The sequence below is a fragment of the Abramis brama genome, assembly GCF_963993115.1.
Source record: "Abramis brama genome assembly, chromosome: 14".
NCBI classification, from domain to species: Eukaryota; Metazoa; Chordata; class Actinopteri; order Cypriniformes; family Leuciscidae; genus Abramis; species Abramis brama.
This window is the reverse complement of record NC_139976.1, coordinates 8,968,620-8,985,522: the sequence shown is the minus strand read 5'-3', so window position 1 is coordinate 8,985,522 and position 16,903 is coordinate 8,968,620. Positions and strand designations below refer to the sequence as shown.

The window sequence follows — 16,903 nt, the reverse complement described above, 5'->3', positions numbered from 1 at the left end:
CAATAAGACTAGCGATATAATTCCTGAGCAAACAAGGAAACATTGGCAAGGCAAATAAAATCTTTATGTAGTATATCTCTATGATACATGATTCATGGACCTGTCTGATCTATCAAATGCTGTTCATTTAGTTGGAACAGTTTGAAACCAACAGAACCATGCCAAGAATGACGGAAGAGAAAACAGAAGAAATTATCTAGTCAGACTTTGAAAACAGAATTTATGGCCATCTGCAAGTGATTATTTTACAGACATACTCAGAAAACAAAGAGGTGCCTCAAATAAAAGTCAGTATCTTTCAAATTTGATGCCACTACCCAGGTAAACTTTATCTAATCCAGTGATTTGTTGTTCCTCAAAGGTGCTCATTGCATAAACCTTGTTTCTAGGCGGAATTCTGCACCCGACTCCCAGAAGTTGCTCAGCGCCAGCCAATCAGATTGCAATCGCCGTTTTCTGCTAGTTCTGCCAGTTTTGTATGCAATTTTGCATCAGACGCTTAGTGAATGGATGGACTGTGGGGGGTCGTGGGTGTTCCGTCTAAGGCAGAGACCTATCAAGCCTCCTCCCTCAAACACTTTGAACAGCATTAGCATTTTAACAGACTGTTTAGAACTTTCTTTTATCTCAAAATGTATCTTACAGCTTCAGAATATTGATATACAGGGTATGATGGTGAAAAAAGATGACTTGGACTTCCTGTTCAGTCATAGCACAGGAATGTGTGCTCAATGAAAACGCACACACATGAATACTGCATTCCTATGTGCACAGTAAGAAGCCTGTCTAATCAATAACCCCCCCCCCTTAAGTCAGCGGATCTACATAATGCTTGTGACAGGAAAAGCATCTCTGTGTGTTCTCTAAGCTCACCTGCAGCGAGGACACATCGTACGGCCACTAAAAGAGTCAGTGATGGATAGAGAAATGCAAAATCAATAGATAAACCTAACATATGGATCAATCACCTTGCTCTGTCTTTTCCGCCTCCAGTCACTTCATTGATTTGTTCCAAAATCTAGTGAGCTGTCTTTAAACTAGTCTTTAAACGCAGTTACCTGCTAAGAGAGCATCTCAACTGCAATGAGTGACTGATTTGGAACATTATACGTATGCAGAAACAACATAAACATAAAAACCCCCAAAAAACTGCAGGAAACTCGACTTTCGGGTAATATTTCGGGTATATATGTCGAACGCACTCGAAATATTGGGTAAAAAAATTTTTTTTTTTGTGTGCGTAAAAAAATAAATTGATCAAAATGTATATATAAATGTAAAGAAATTTATAATGTTACAAAATATTTCTATTTCAATTAATTGCTGTTTTTTACTTTCTATTCATTAAAGAATCCTGAAAATGTATTATGGTTTCCACAAAAAAAACAAAAAAAAACAAGCAATAATAATATATATGTTTTTGAGCCCCAAATAAGCACATTAGAATGATTTCTGAAGGATCCTGTGACACTGAAGACTGGAGTAATGATGCTGAAAATTCAGCTTTGTCATCACAAGAATAAATTACATTTTAAATTAATATATTAAAATAAAAAAATAAAAACAGTTATTTAGAATTTTTATAATATTTTACAACATAACTGTTTCTGATGTATTTTTGATCAAGTAAATTCAGCCTTGGTGAGCAAAAGAGGCTTTTTTCAAAAAACAAACAAAAATCTTTAAAAAAAATCACTTCACAGCTGCACAGGACATGGTAAAAGTAAAAACTCAAGAATATTTATAATCAACATTTCTCTCACTTGTCTGTTCTATTGGATAGATTTTTCCAGTACATGATGGGATTGCCTCCATCATGAAGGATACACGCAATACTGCCTTAGAATTTGACCAAAAGGTATCTTGTAAGGAAAAAAACACTGCCTAACTTCTGGAACAGTCTTCGTGTCAGGAGTTACCTAAAATGCTGCATATGTAGGCTGCTCACCAGAGTCCAAGTTTTATCTCTCATCCATCAACCTCACTGTCATTCAGCATTGACACTCTCTCCCTCTGATCTTCTCCGTCTCTGTAGTGGGAACCAGCTGCTGGGCCCTGGAATCTAAATGCCTTATTTCTGTTCTGATCCTGCTAGACACCCACCACATCATCTCCTCTCAGAGATGCAGATCTCTGCATGGTTACGTGCCACTCAAGTTACGTAACTTGCACTAAAAACAAATGTTGCTAGGCCTGTTTTTGATGTCTTTCCACGCACTCCTATCTGGTTTAGGTCAGGATGCTCGTATCCGGAGAGAATACTCAAACTCTGAGAACGAGAACATGACATTAAATTTTAAACACACACATGAGTGAAGTAGGAGATAATGGTGCCGTGTAACAAGGTTCCCGAGAGCTGCTGGAGCATCAGGCGGCTTGATAAAAGAATGATGAAGGAATATAAAAAAAGACAATGTAATACAGAATAAAATGAGGACAAAGAATATTTGACTCTGTGTTAGAGTTTAATTGAATCTTTTCTTCATATTGGAGCTGGAATGTATGCAGATCTACTATCTCTGTTTTCAGCCTCTAACCATTTCTCTTATTCAAATATTTGTATTATAAACACAGGCTAAGAGTTATTTGTGTCTGACTAAAAGTTAGTTACAGATTTCTAATAAATTTCAATGCATCAATATCTCTTGGGAAATTAACCACATACATTTCTGTCATGACAACTCTCGAAGTGTTTGGCATGGTAATGGAAATGACAATGTTAATATGTTTGGTCTTGGTGTAATAGATCTGCTGCTGCTGCTGCTGCAGAGCTAGTACGGGACTTGCGACTGTCAATACACACACGACACGCTGCTGTGAGCAAGTAAGACATGCTGCTGCTGTAAAATATAGCATACATGAATAACCCGTAGCAGATCTATACAGGTGGAGCTGGGGAAGGTGGAGGGTTTCTGAAAGCGCATGACTGCTACAGCAGACACTGACAAAGTATTTAAAAGTTGAGCACCCATTAATAACGTGCACCCATTAATTTCTCACAATAAGACCTGGACCATGTACACATTTTAATGCAGATTGTTTTTTCAGAGAAGCTGTTATTAAAGAATGGAACAGTAAAAACTATGCAAAAAGCTTCAGAAAGTGCTGTTTCTCTTTTCAAATGCAAAGAGGCCCTTTGCATAGTAGTCTGAAAGCAAATGGTCAGGAAAAGGATAATTTAATAAATGTAAATTCAGGAAGAAGGCGAAAAATAGTCTTAAAGTGCATGTTTTTGGTGCAAGAAACCTTAACTAAGATTCTAAATTGACAGTTACCAAGGAGCAAACAAACCACAAAGCAAAAATGTCCAATACTAGTTACCAACACACTAATCAGCCAGTACAAGTACACCAAACGATAATATAGAATAGCGAGCATGAAAGGTATTTGAACTACCAGGTGGAGAATAACAATTCAATTCAAGCAAAATGAGGATTTTCCCTTCTCCTCTGAATAATGGATCTAAAAGAACAGAATTCAGGCAGTGCCTCTAATTCCTTGAAAGCCTCTATTGGTTTTCCTGCTGTTGCCGTGGTTGTAGATGGCCAGGGTGTGATTACACACTGAGAACCGAAAGCTTAAGTGTGCTCACACTGTGCCATGGATGCTGAAGAGGGGTTGCCATGGAGACAGGGAGGCTACATATGTTTCATTAATTTCAATGCATATCACACAAAGTGGGTTTTGAAGGTCAGGGCTCAATTATCCATAAATAGCAGGTTTGGTTCTAGCAACAGTAAAAACCGATCTAGAATCTTCCAGCCTGGGTGATTGGAACAGCAGCTTTACGTAACTATTCTTTCAGTTTACCAGAACATGTGCTACACAAACAGTGCAGTCTAAATCTGAGACCACCAGTAAAACGGCTTCTAATTTTTCTCCTTTAAAGTGCCCTATTATGCTGTAGTAATAGCTGTTTGTAAATGTAAAAGGTCTGCAAGGTTTCAAAAGATCAAAGTCCACAACAGTTATTGTGTCCCAAAAGAAAGATTCAATTCTGAACTGCCAGAAACTTTCATTACAAATTTGCATAATGCTCACCTATGGTCTTCATTAACTAGCTGAGGCCTGGAAGTTTTTGGTTTGTGTTGTCGACATGCGTGGCGAAAGCAAATCCACTTTGCATGCACTTCCAAAGGATGAGGACTCATGCTCGAATTAATATGGTAGAACAGACGCCATCATTACTGTTCTTATCACTGTGTATCAAGTGCTGAGGGAGCCTCCAGAGATGATTCAGATACAGAAATCGGGAATTTGTTTCCGACACACCTTGTAAGCGGTAGACCAATCACAACAGACTGGGCCATCTGACCAATCAGAGCAGAGTAGGCTCTCGGAAAGAAGGATCCTTGATTAAACGAAGATGAGAGGAGATGCAGTAATGTATATTATCAGAAAAATAAAGTGGGTTTTTTTGACAGGATGCATGTGAACCTACTGTAGGAGACCTCCAAAACAATTATGAACCTTTAAAATAGCATAATAGGGGCACTTTAAGAATGTTTAATGTTTAACAACATGTTTAACAATGTTTAACAATAAACGTTTCATTGGATAATTAAATTAATATCATAATCTCTTAATTAGTGTTTAAATGTTCAAAATCCTAAAACTTATTTCCAGGTTTAAAAAAAAATAAAAAAAAAATAATAATTGATTTTCAGTGTAATCTAAGATTTTCTTTTTTATTATATATATATATATATATATATATATATATATATATATATATATATATTGGATCCCACTGTATATATAAACATGCACACATTTGTGGGATAATCCTAACAAAATTATTTAAATTATTCCAATTATATAGAACTCAACTTTGTTTTTGTACATAAGTCTACATTCTGTTTATTTTCATTTCTGTACTTTGGGTCAGGGCTGGACTGGGACAAAAAAACGGCCCGGGCATTTTGGCCCAGACCGGCCCACTATATGATCATAAACACCACCCATCTTTGCACGCCCTTAATTATATGCATACCAACTCCTATTCATTAAAACCACTGATGCCATGTAATGAGTGAGTATAGGAACAAGTGAGAGTTAACAGATGAAATAAGTAAAAATGTGACATTTATTAATACAGTTGAACTATACTACACAGTGATAAATCCTGAAACAAGCTATAAGCTGCATCGACATAGCAATACCAGTGTTTCTTACAGGATTTTTGTTAAAACTGTGGTGGTGGGACCTCGGTCGTTCTAGGGGGAGAAAATTTTGTGCATTTTAATGTTAAATTCATCAATCTGGTGCACTTTGAGAGTTCAAAATTAAAAGCTCCAACCCATATTCAGTGTGCATATTAAAAAAAGAAAAATTCAAACCTCTTTTAGTTACAGTGTCTATTTACATTACACCTACTACATAATAATAGTTATAATATTAATCCAATGACAGTAATAGCCATATTTTGTAAAACAATAATGCACTAAAAAATAAAGTAAACTTTCATAATTAGTGTTGTACCAATTTCTATACTTGAATGAGATAAGCACATGATCTTTTATTTTGACGCAAACTGCATCAAGCTTTTATTTTGGCGGAAAACATGGTTTACAAACGCCTCTCGTTAAATTTCTAGTGAATTGCGGTAATCGTCAACTATGCAGATGTGGAAATAATCTGTAACTGGGTTATGGGTTCCTACACTCATGACATAGCCTAAGTGTTTTGAAAGTAGTTCTGCTTACCGCGGACTCTACACTCTCTCATCTCTCTCCTGATCCTCCTCACTATCATCATCTGCCGCTGGAGCTGATGAAGGTCAGAAAACATATATTTTGACAGTGTCTGCTTTAAGGGCCTGGTTCTATTGTTTCACGCTATTTCTCTGCACATTCCTTGCGTTTCTTCTCCATCTCGCTGACTATTTTGACAGATACACACTGACACTGCTGCACGCTCGCTCACTCGTTTAAAGTTGTGATTGGGCCAGCCCAATGTCAATCAAGAAAAGAGCCAATGGGCCGCTGATCTACGTGTTTCATGGGCTGGTCTGTCAGAAAAAAAAACTAACACTGACTTTTTTTGACCAATGCATTACACCGGCACAAACCCAGTGCCGCCAATTAAGCAAAACAAAACAAAACGAATGGGCCGCCGATGTACAAATTTTATGGGCCGTTAAAAAGTATGTATGAGTATGAGATGTATCGGCCCAAAAAGCACGTCGGCCCACCGGGAAAATGGCCCACCTTTGGGTGGATGCTATTACTAGAAGAAATTAGTTTGTTGGAAGGCTTTTTGCCTCCAGGGTAGTATAAGGCAAATATGTGTGTCTTTATGTGAACTGATGGGCTGAATATTTCATAAAATAATTTTTGAATCATCAGGAAAAACTGGAAAGATGAAGGAATCTCATGACTGCCATCAGAATGTACATGTACATTCCTGCTCTCTTCGTTTTTTTCTACCTCTCTCATGCACAGATATACAGATACACATCTCTTATCTTTAAAGGGACAATATATCTCATGCAGCCAAATTGTTGACTAAAAATGCCTATTAGAAAGGAAATTTGCCAATGCCATTTGCGGTGGGTTTATCTGATTTAGATTATACTGGAACATACTGGCGGTGGAAACATGGCTGTGTAAAACTAAATTCAACTGGTATAAGTATCCTTGACCACTTATACCTGACCCTTGACTTCAAGGAAGAAATAAAACTTTACCTAACTCTACCAGCACCAACATCCTCACTTGACCTCCTCATAAACGAGATCATAAATTGCCTAGGGTGACAGAGGTGATTCAGCATCCGGTGAATGAATGCTCCCGGCTAAGACAATCAGAGTTAGATTAATGAGACCGAAATGATGGTATGGTGTGACATCTGTGTCACAAGTTGCTATGGAAATAGATCAAAAAGCATCTGCTGTGTAAACTCACCAGCGACGCTTCTGTCTTACACTCCATCACACACAAATGCTGTGAGACAGAGCAATACTAATGGACACTTACATGTGCTTTCATTACAAATACACTCACACACATTAATCACATGCAGCACATTAATGCTGGGTTTTTCCAAGCATTCTACCAAACACACACCTCTATGGCAAGCTTTCATAATCATAGAAATCATTACACTGGCTTCCAGGATGTAAAATGGCTGTTAGTAGACACATTTTTAAGCATTAGATATGTTTGATAAATTGTTGTAATATAAAATTACCAAGCAGAAAAAGTAAGTGGTTTAAGGGTGCTTTCACAGGTGTGGTTTGATTAAAATGATCTCTGGTGCGATCGCCCTGTTAGTGTGGTTAATTTGTGTAAACCTCCTCTTCCAAATGAACAGAATGGTGCAGTTTGACTGAAATATGAACACAACATGGACCAAAGACATCTAAATAAATCCAAAAACAGGATGTGATGTCACAAGATGCGACCCTGTGGCGACGGGACGTAACATCTCCCTTCCCTCTTTCAGAAAATGAGGTTTACATGTGTAACCAAGACATTCCATATCAGTCAGTCACGTTTGATGTTGCGTCAGACATGATCTGATGAATTGGGATCCCTACCAAAGCGCCCTTATTGCTGCCCCTTGCAGCGCTCCCCGTAAGCCACCTGATCCCCCCGCACCTACTGGGGTGGAAGATGGGACAGGGCTTTACGCGCTGAGAAAGTTGATCCGCATGACCCATACAATGAGATTATTGGATAACACTGGGAAAGCATGCCTTTCCCTTCTGCTGGCCTCCATAACAGACAAAGAGCTGGTCTGAGGTCCTGAAGCTCTGCGTTCGGCCCATGTACAGGCGTAAAGCGCGGACAGAACAGAGCAAAGCTAGGGCTGGGTCTGCCTCCTCCAGGGGAAGCACCTGCAGTTTCACCACCTGGTCCCTGAAAGGAGTGGTGGGAACCTTGGGAAGGTATCCAGGCTGGGGTCTTAGAATAACGTGAGAGTTGGCCAGTCCGAATTCCAGGCACGATTCGTTGACCGAAAAAGCTTGCAGGCCCCCCACCCTCTTGATAGAAGCCAGCGCAGTCAGGAGCACTGTCTTCATTGACAGAATTGTCAGCTCAATTGGCTGCAGCGGTTCGAATGGGGCTCTCTGTAATGCCGTAAGAACCAATGAGCAGATTATGCATTAAGGGTTTTCCTGTATCTTATTCAATATCTGTCTGTATTCTACAAGATCCTTTGAGAATGCCAGCAAAAGGAGAGAGAGCGAAGGATCGTAATGGATTTTATACTGAGTTTGCATATTAGCCTTGCTGCACTTCAACATGAAATGGGAGCAACATAATGGCCTTTGTTTTTCTCCCCAGAGCTCTCCATGGTGCTGATACAGAAGGGCATTAAAAGTCTGGGTATACAAGGTATACAGAGCACCACGGTACTCTCTCGAACCAAGATTTAAAACTGCTACTCCTACATTCAAATGCCTCATCTCAACAGTATGCCCTTTCAGCATTTTGTTCTATTGAGTGGGTGATTTTGCTGTGCAATCCATCTGTATTTTCTGGGTCACTGCAGCATGCAGTGAGTGTGACGGAGAGCAACTTCTCTCAACCAGACACTGAGGGCCATCAGCCCTTTACTGCTGTGATGTCAGGAGGTGGTTACAGGGGGTCATGACCCATCTAGAGGGATTCGTTTAATATGTTTGCAAAACAGCTGCCAGTTTCATCACTGAAGTATATAAGTTGAAGCAACATCTGCCTTAAACATAGATAACAGAAATAATCCCTTAAATACATATGGGATTTGCAAAGCCCTCTGTGTTCTGTGCATAAAATGGCATTCAAAATTGTTTAGTAGGATGCCGCCTGCACATACATACAGTAGTTATTTATTTATTTGTGCATATATTATTTATATAGTTTTTTTCCTGCTATGATTATACTGCATCTCATCAAGGGGAAAAAAAACCTTGGGTACTTCAGTGCTGTTCTAGGTCACCATCCTCCTTTTCTCTTACACTGAATAGCTCCACTCACGGCATTATTGCAGGTCCCTGAAATAGTCTTACACTTGGCCTTGTTTTCTCAAAGATTTGATAATATAGTTTGATAGTGCAGGAAAAGCATTCAAATTTACAGGCAACACACACACGCAAAGATTAGAAAACTCTTCATCGAGTCCGAGTCAAAGCAAACATATAACTCTTATTTTTAATTACCATTTGAAATATAGTGTTGCACTGGACTGGCATAGACTGTCAACTGTAGGGTGCAATCATATCAATTATGATGATTCTTAATCAATAAAGAGTTCAAAATAAAAAGCAAGAAAATAGTATCATTCAGACTCCATCATGCAGGAGTGGCATCTATTAATGGATGCCATTTTTCGGGGGGAGGGAGGGGGGCAGCCCTTTTCTAACTGCTCTAGTCTCTTGCTTTCAATCAGGATCGATTATCTTCCCCCATCTCCTGCACTCCAAAAACACACGCAGACACACGAGTTCACATGCTCAAAGTAGTTCTGCAGCATTGCCACAGGCCATTAGCAACAATCATGAGAGCTTGTTTGTAACTGAAGGAACAAATGACTGAGCTTGGAGCCAACGAGTAGGTGTGGAGAGCTTTATTTAAAATAGAACTGATGAGAGCAAATGAAAGCTTGGTAAAGCATGTGGACACCCCCTTATAATTAACAGCTTTGGCTTTTTCAGCTACATGCATAACTAACAGGTACATACAATCAAGCAAACAGCCATGCGATATCCTTAAACCAACATTTTGAGAAAAATGAGACATACATCTTGTGTTCCAGCAACACAACGCACTTCTGCACAAAGCCCAGACCTGAATTCTGAACACCAGAGGGGAATTTGCTGAATTTTATTCAGCAAGAATGCATTAAATTGATTTTAAATACATTTTCAAATAAATGCTGTTCTTTTGAACTTTTTAGTCAAAGAATCCTTTAAAAAAATAACGGTTTCCACAAAAATAGTAAGCAGCAGAACTGTTTTCAACACTGATAATAATAAGAAATGTTTCTTGAGCAGCAAATTAGCATATTAAAATCATGTGACACTGAAGACTGGAGTAATGATGCTGAAAATTCAGCTTTGCCATCACAAGAATAATTTAAAACATATTAAATAAGACAAAAGTTATTTTTAATTGTACTAATATTTCATAATATTACCATTTTTACCGTATTCTTGATCAAATAAATGCAGCCTTGTACGGCATAAGAGACTTCTTTCAAGAACATTCTGTACCAAATAATTAAGGAAAACTGCATTTACAGTAAAGCAAAGTGCCACGCACCACCCACTGACCTATCCCAACTTGTTTACATTACACCCGAAGCCATTTCACCAACACTTGAGCATCCTGTAACAGCTACGTCTTTCATAAACACAACTGAGCACAAATAAGCCTCTCTTCTCAATCTCATCCACACTCTAAACACTCTTTCGGACGGTTTGAGGAATTTGTCGATGTTCACAAAATCTCATTATGGTCAATGTCAAATTTCACCTTTTTCCTTTTCTCCACTAGCATATATCAACTTGCATATAATCTACTATAATTTAGAAACGTTTTCTTACCGATCCTTCTGTCTCTGGTCAGGGTAATAAACACAGACAGGGAATAAACAGCAATTGGTCTTTCAGGAAGAGCCCAGTGCTACAGGACAGTCTGATTGTCTGGCGGTCAGGAAACATGAGCTCTGGAGGCTGGCATGGGATGGCCGCCAACACCACCAGAAATTACCCAACAAACACTGCTTCCAGAAAGATGATGTCATCATTACAATAGCCAAGCCTCTCCATCGTTTCAGTTTTTATATTACTGATAAGTCGTAGTAAATCTCAACATACTCTCAGGAACAACTGTCCAACTAGAGCCATGCTGTTTTATTTTTTAAATCATGGTAGCATTCTTAACAGCCACTTATTTTAGAATCCATTATGAAGATCTAGCAGTAATGATGCTCGGTGCTGCATCATCATGATTCATGGTCAAAACTGTTGACTTACTTAGTCATTGTGAGTCATTCACCTTCTAGTAAAACACCTAAAATGCTAATGATGGAGTGAAAGAAGACTTCTTCCCAGATTTTGTCCCTTAAATTTCAGACTGCAGTGTGACAGCATATACATTTTTAACCCCCTGGTGCTTTTCGGTCATTTTTTATATATTTGTTTAATGTTTTTTTTTTTTTTTTTTGAATTATTTACTTCATCGTAATGGTACAAAACTTGGTAAAGGTTTTGGCACTTGCTATGTGAACAAAAAAAAAAAGTGGTCCTGAAAAAAAGTCACATTGTACTGTTCACATTGGAAACGAATGGGAAGCTATTTTCATCTAGTGGAAATGTTTGGTACTGCACCCATACTACATCTTACCGAAAATTCACTTTTTAAAAATTGTGGCTTTGATTTTCCCACAGTTTTAGAGTAAGACTTCTTTTGGAAAATATACATTTTTATATAAAATTTAAAAATAGTATTTTTATGAATTTTTCATACTAATAAACTTAACCTTCTATGACTCTTTTAGTTTTACTTTTTAAACTTTCAATTCAGCAATAATCTGCCAAGTTTCTTCTTTAAAAATAGACCAAACTTTAGTCTGTGATCCAAATCATTCAAGATTTACAATGTTTAAGTTACGGAAATAAAATTTTCAGGTCTATATTCAAAAAATTATTAACAGGTAATAAATGGATCATAACGATTCCATAAATCTAATTTACTACCATAAAATACCCTAAAAATACAAAATATTAAATAAAAAACATTATCGGACTAAAATATAGTACATTAATTTAATTTAAATAAAAAAAACATTCAGCCATTTTTTGACCGCCACGCGAGAAGCACCAAAGGCTTAACACAAAAAAGCATTACATTTATTGTAAAGACAGATATTCTACAAGTATGTTGCAAAGATTCAATACGAATGAATCAATTTGAATCAGGCTTCAGTACCCTGGTCTAAAATAAGCCCAGCAGGACTACGAGAGCAGATTTTTTTCCTTTATCTCCCTCTAATCATTCCTAGCCTCTCCAGAATGAGTCCTGCTTCCATTCATCACTTTGACAGATAGAGCTTGTTCCCCTCTTCATCACCATTGACGGACATAATTAAATGCGGAGGAGGGGAAGAGGTCTGCGACTCCAAATTGAAAATGTAAAATTGTAAAACATGGAAATTCCAATTTGTGAAAGTTAATATGGAGACTTTGAAGAATACTGGAAAAGGGGTTTGATAGAGTTAAGAATAGCACATCTCATAAAAGGTACTGTAAAAATAAAAAAAAGACCAGACCATTTTGGTAACCATAGGAACCATGTGAGGAGGCAACAAGCCTAGTCCTAATATAGAAGGGAGGGAATACCATTCACCATTGGCAACAACCCACATGATGGCTCATTTTCACACAATAGGGAGGCTTTAAAGAGGTAGCTCACCCCAAAATTGCATCATTTACACGACCTCATGTTGTTCCAAACCCATATGCTGTTGTTTTTTAATCCAGTGAAATGCACAGAAATAGCTTTGTGTGGAGAACAAATATGGTGACTTTAGATGCGTCAGAATGGACGTCAATGACATGAAATGTCTTGGGACTGAACAACATTGATGTCCAACCTTATCCTATGCCTCATACAGACAGTAATTGATTTGACAGCAAATGGAGGGCAAGATTTTCAGCAAAATAAATAAATAAATAAATAAATGTAGGTTTGTTTCTCACAAAACTATTGAATGGTTTCAGGAGACTTGGATTATAATGCACCTCTCCTTTTTTGTGTCCTTTCTGGAGCCTGGCAGACTTCGAACTGTTGTTTCATGGACAACATCTTTTTCTGAAGATTCTTCATAAATAAATAAAATAAATAAAGGTTTGGGACAACATCAGGGTTTGTAGAGGAGCTTCAATGAGTGCCAGCTAAGAATTTATTTACAGATATTATTATTATGTATTTTATTTCAATTAAAAAAGCAGTGTGAAAACAAGTAAAGTGCATAATTGTTAAAGCGGGACACTTAAGGATGATTAGCATTTACCATCATCTGCACTGTATATCTGCACTGTATATTTTTACATTACAATTAAGCAATAACTTAATATTAACTTTCTCATCTGAAGCAACCAAAGTGTGTAAATAAAAAAATAACAGATAATTATGTCATGACAACTCTCTGAGTGTTTGGCATGGTAATGGAAATTGGACAATGGACAATGTTAATATGTTTGGTCTTGGTGTAATAGATCTGCTGCTGATTATTGCTGCTGCTGCAGAGCTAGTACTTGCTACTGTCAATATACAGTATGAACGACAGCTGCTGTGAGCAAGTAAGACATGCTGCTGTAATATATATTATACATGAATAACCCGTAGCAGATATATACTACATGCGGAGCTGCATGGGGAAGGGGGAGGGTTTCTGAAAGTGTGCTGCAACTGCTACAGAAAAAGCTGACCTGTGCCCTGCAGAGATGCTTCATGCACATCTTTAATTGTAAGTGTAATTTTAAATATGATTCTATATCAGTGTGTAAGCTACTTGTCTAAAACAACCCATCAATTCCATTATCTGACCTTGTCATGACACAAAGATTACTCTTCCCCATTATCAGTCATCATATTCTTAATTTCACTCACTACACACACACACACACACACACACGCCTTCCTTGAGGTTGATAGTGTCCTGCTTGCTCAATCAGAATTGGCTACCTGTGCATCAATTTCCCAGTCTTACACCTCCACCTCTGGCATGTGAATCAGTGGACGTGTTGGGAGAAAAATTTAGTAATTTTGTTTGCCTTCGCCTATGGCTTATGCTCTGAAATAAGTATACAATATAAGTAGGCTATACAATACGATCATTAAAAATCAATGACATTCTCAGATTACTAGTTTTCCGTGTACAACTGCAATAAACATTCATTCAAAACGCTTCTTTTAGAAGATCTCATTCTAGCAGCCCTTCATATGCTGCTGAGACGAGCATTTTGCGCATCTCCACAGAAACGGTTTTTACAGAATGCAATGTGGTACTAAATAGTTCAAAACGTAGTTACATTAATACAGCAAACATAAAAAAGCCTACCTGAGTCAAAATGAGAGCTCAGCGCAAAACTAGGGTTGAAAAACGACGCAGACATGATCAGCAGTGTTACAGTGCCTAACATGCTGAAGATAACGTGAAGTCCAGCAACGATGTCTCTGATGTTAAAATAAAGAGTTTATTTTCTGGTCAAACAGGTCATTCCCTCGCTCCTCCATGTTATAGAGCTAGAATAGGGGAATAGCCGGACAAATCCACTAGCTATGCAGTCCATTATGGATGTATTTCACCGCAAGCCATTGCCGTGTTCATTTGAATCTTCTCTGGTCATTTTCAAGGAGAGGGTCTCTGCGGTTGCTTCTTCTGCTTCTCTGCACCAAACAACGCGCGCGCGCGCCCTGTGGAGCATTCCTTTATGTGTCCGACTGGAGAAGAAAACCCGAGACAAATTCTGGCATTCGTTTCCTTCGAATCTTTTGAGCCCAATTGAGCTGTTTGTTAATAAGCCTGATGGGAGCTGTTCAGTGCTGAAAGACACAGCGCCATCTTGCTAATAGCGATTCCTGACTGATTCTGCGGGAATCCGCGGAGGGGAGGAGATTGCGCCACAAGCGCACAGCTGTGACTGACGCTAATACTTAACGTAAACGATCAAAATTGGCTAGACTAGAGTGTTGAAATTGTTATTTTTTTTAGTAGGCCTACATTACAATTCGCGGAACTGTTTTATGGTTCACAACTTTTATGTTGATGAGAGTGGAAACAGCTGGATTCTTGCATAATTGCTTATTATAAAACGTAGGCTGTATCTTCGACTTAGAGCACTGACTGGATTAACTACTTTAAAAGATGAATGAATAGAAATGTGCCCTTGAAAAGCACAACAGAGATCTATGAAAGAGCAAAGGCACAGGGTATTACACTAAGTATAGCACAAGATAAAATACTTTCTCATCAAAGTACATATACTTCAGCAGTCCAGTAGGATTTGCCTTCAAAGAACAGTTCCCAAATCTAAAGACTAATGAACACATATGCCATTATACTTTGTTTCGTTGTCCTAAATGGAAGCTGGTTCAGAGGCTAGAGTCATAATGTCAAGCATTCTGTTTGTCTGAGACAACATGCACTGTCAGGGTTGCCATGGAAACACTGTGAATAGCGAGCGTGTTCATATAGCGCTGAGATGAATGTTAAAAGCACCGTTTTCTCTTCTCTCTCACACTTTTCTCTAACTCAGACGCCCTGCTGAAATATGCTTCTGCCTGCAGGTGAAAAACAGAAACTTTTATATTTGTTGGTTGCTTTTCCTTCACCAGCAAATTCCATTAAAAACAGAAAGAAGGGGAAAAAAGGGGTTTTCAATTAATAATAAATAGGCTTACAAATAAGTCCATTAAAAGTTTGGAGTTAGTCCATTAATAGTTTTATTCAGTAAGGATGCATCAAATTGTTAAGTAAATAAATGCTGTTCTTTTAAACTTAATAAAAAATCCTGAAAAAATATTGTGCAGCATAACAACTTTTAACATTGATAATAGTAAAAATGTTTCTTGAGGAGCAAATCATCATATTAGAATGATTTCCAAAGACACTAAAGACTGGATATGATATAATGGTGCTGAAAATTTAGCTTTGCCATCACAGGAATACAATACATTTTAAAAATATATTAAAATAGGAACCAGATATATCAAATTGTAATATTATTTCATGATATTACTGTTTTTACTGTATTTGTGATCAAATAAATGCAGCCTTGGTGAGCGTGAGATACTTCTTTACTAAACAGAAAAAATCTTGCTGACCCCAAACTTTTAAACAATAGTGTACATACACATTTGAAAAAATTAATTTCAAGCATCTGGGCATTTAGATCAAAAAGTTTTAAGATCATGAAAGCTGATGATGTACAAATGCATAGTACACACATTTAGTAGTTATAAAAACAATCATTCTGACTAAGAGTGCATTGGATCTGAAACACAACCTCTTAAAGGCTGCTCAGACAGGAGACTTTAGCTCCAAAATTAGATTAGTTACTGGCTAGACACATTAAGTGGGAAATTTGGAGTGTATAAGTGGGACAGGGACTGAAGGCAAGAGGATGTAGTTCATCCACAACAGATTTATCAGGTATAAAACATACTAAAGCATTAGACTGAATCATGAACATTTAGCTCTACTTACATGACCCCTGGGTCTTGGTTCAGAATTACATGTAAATAATGTCAAACAGGGGGAATAGAACAGATGTTTCTTAATTGATCTGAGAGTCCAGCATGGTCTTAAATATCCAGAGTAGACTAAATAGCCTCAACCAACAACAAATGCCCTCAGAAGTTAAGCCTCCACCAGGGAGCCATAATCCCAGAATAACGTTAATATCAAATAATTAGACTTGAGCTCAAATAATTAAACACAAAATTACCCTCCTCTGAACCATCCACACAAATGCAAGGGCTTGACCTTAAAGTGTCAGGCTTTGGATGGATGTAGGAGGCGAACACGAAGAAACAAAAGGTTTTAATTCTCAAATATAGCAAATACAAACAACAGGGAGCGTGCGCTCAGAGCATTGACTTAAACCATTAACATAAACATTGACCGACAAGTGAAGAGTGAAAACCAGGAACTTAAATACACACAGATGAACACAAGACAGGTGATGCAGATAATGATGATGAACAGGTGGGTAATGAAGGGAGTGAGGAGTGGGGCATCCTGGAGTCCGTGACGGGGAGGTTGACCGGGTGCAGAAGGACGGACTCCAGGATGGTAGTAGAGGAGACCAGGGTGGAACCAAAGACAGGGAATGACAGGGAGAAGACGGAAGTTTGCTAGGACACGGTGGAGCAGAGGTTTCAGAGTGACCGGGGGAATCCGCAGGCTC

The 16,903-nt window shown here is 38.1% G+C and overlaps 1 protein-coding gene across 1 annotated transcript in view; it reads right to left on the bottom strand.

The window, feature by feature from the left end:
* aatkb (apoptosis-associated tyrosine kinase b) overlaps window positions 1-14,560 on the bottom strand; it is a 50,265-nt gene extending 35,705 nt beyond the window's left edge. The window contains exon 1 of the mRNA XM_084134724.1: window positions 14,053-14,560. Coding sequence (XP_083990850.1) covers window positions 14,053-14,134 — 82 coding nt within the window. The 5' untranslated portion in view covers window positions 14,135-14,560. The remainder of the gene's footprint in view (window positions 1-14,052) is intronic.
* Between the last annotated feature and the right edge of the window lie 2,343 nt (window positions 14,561-16,903).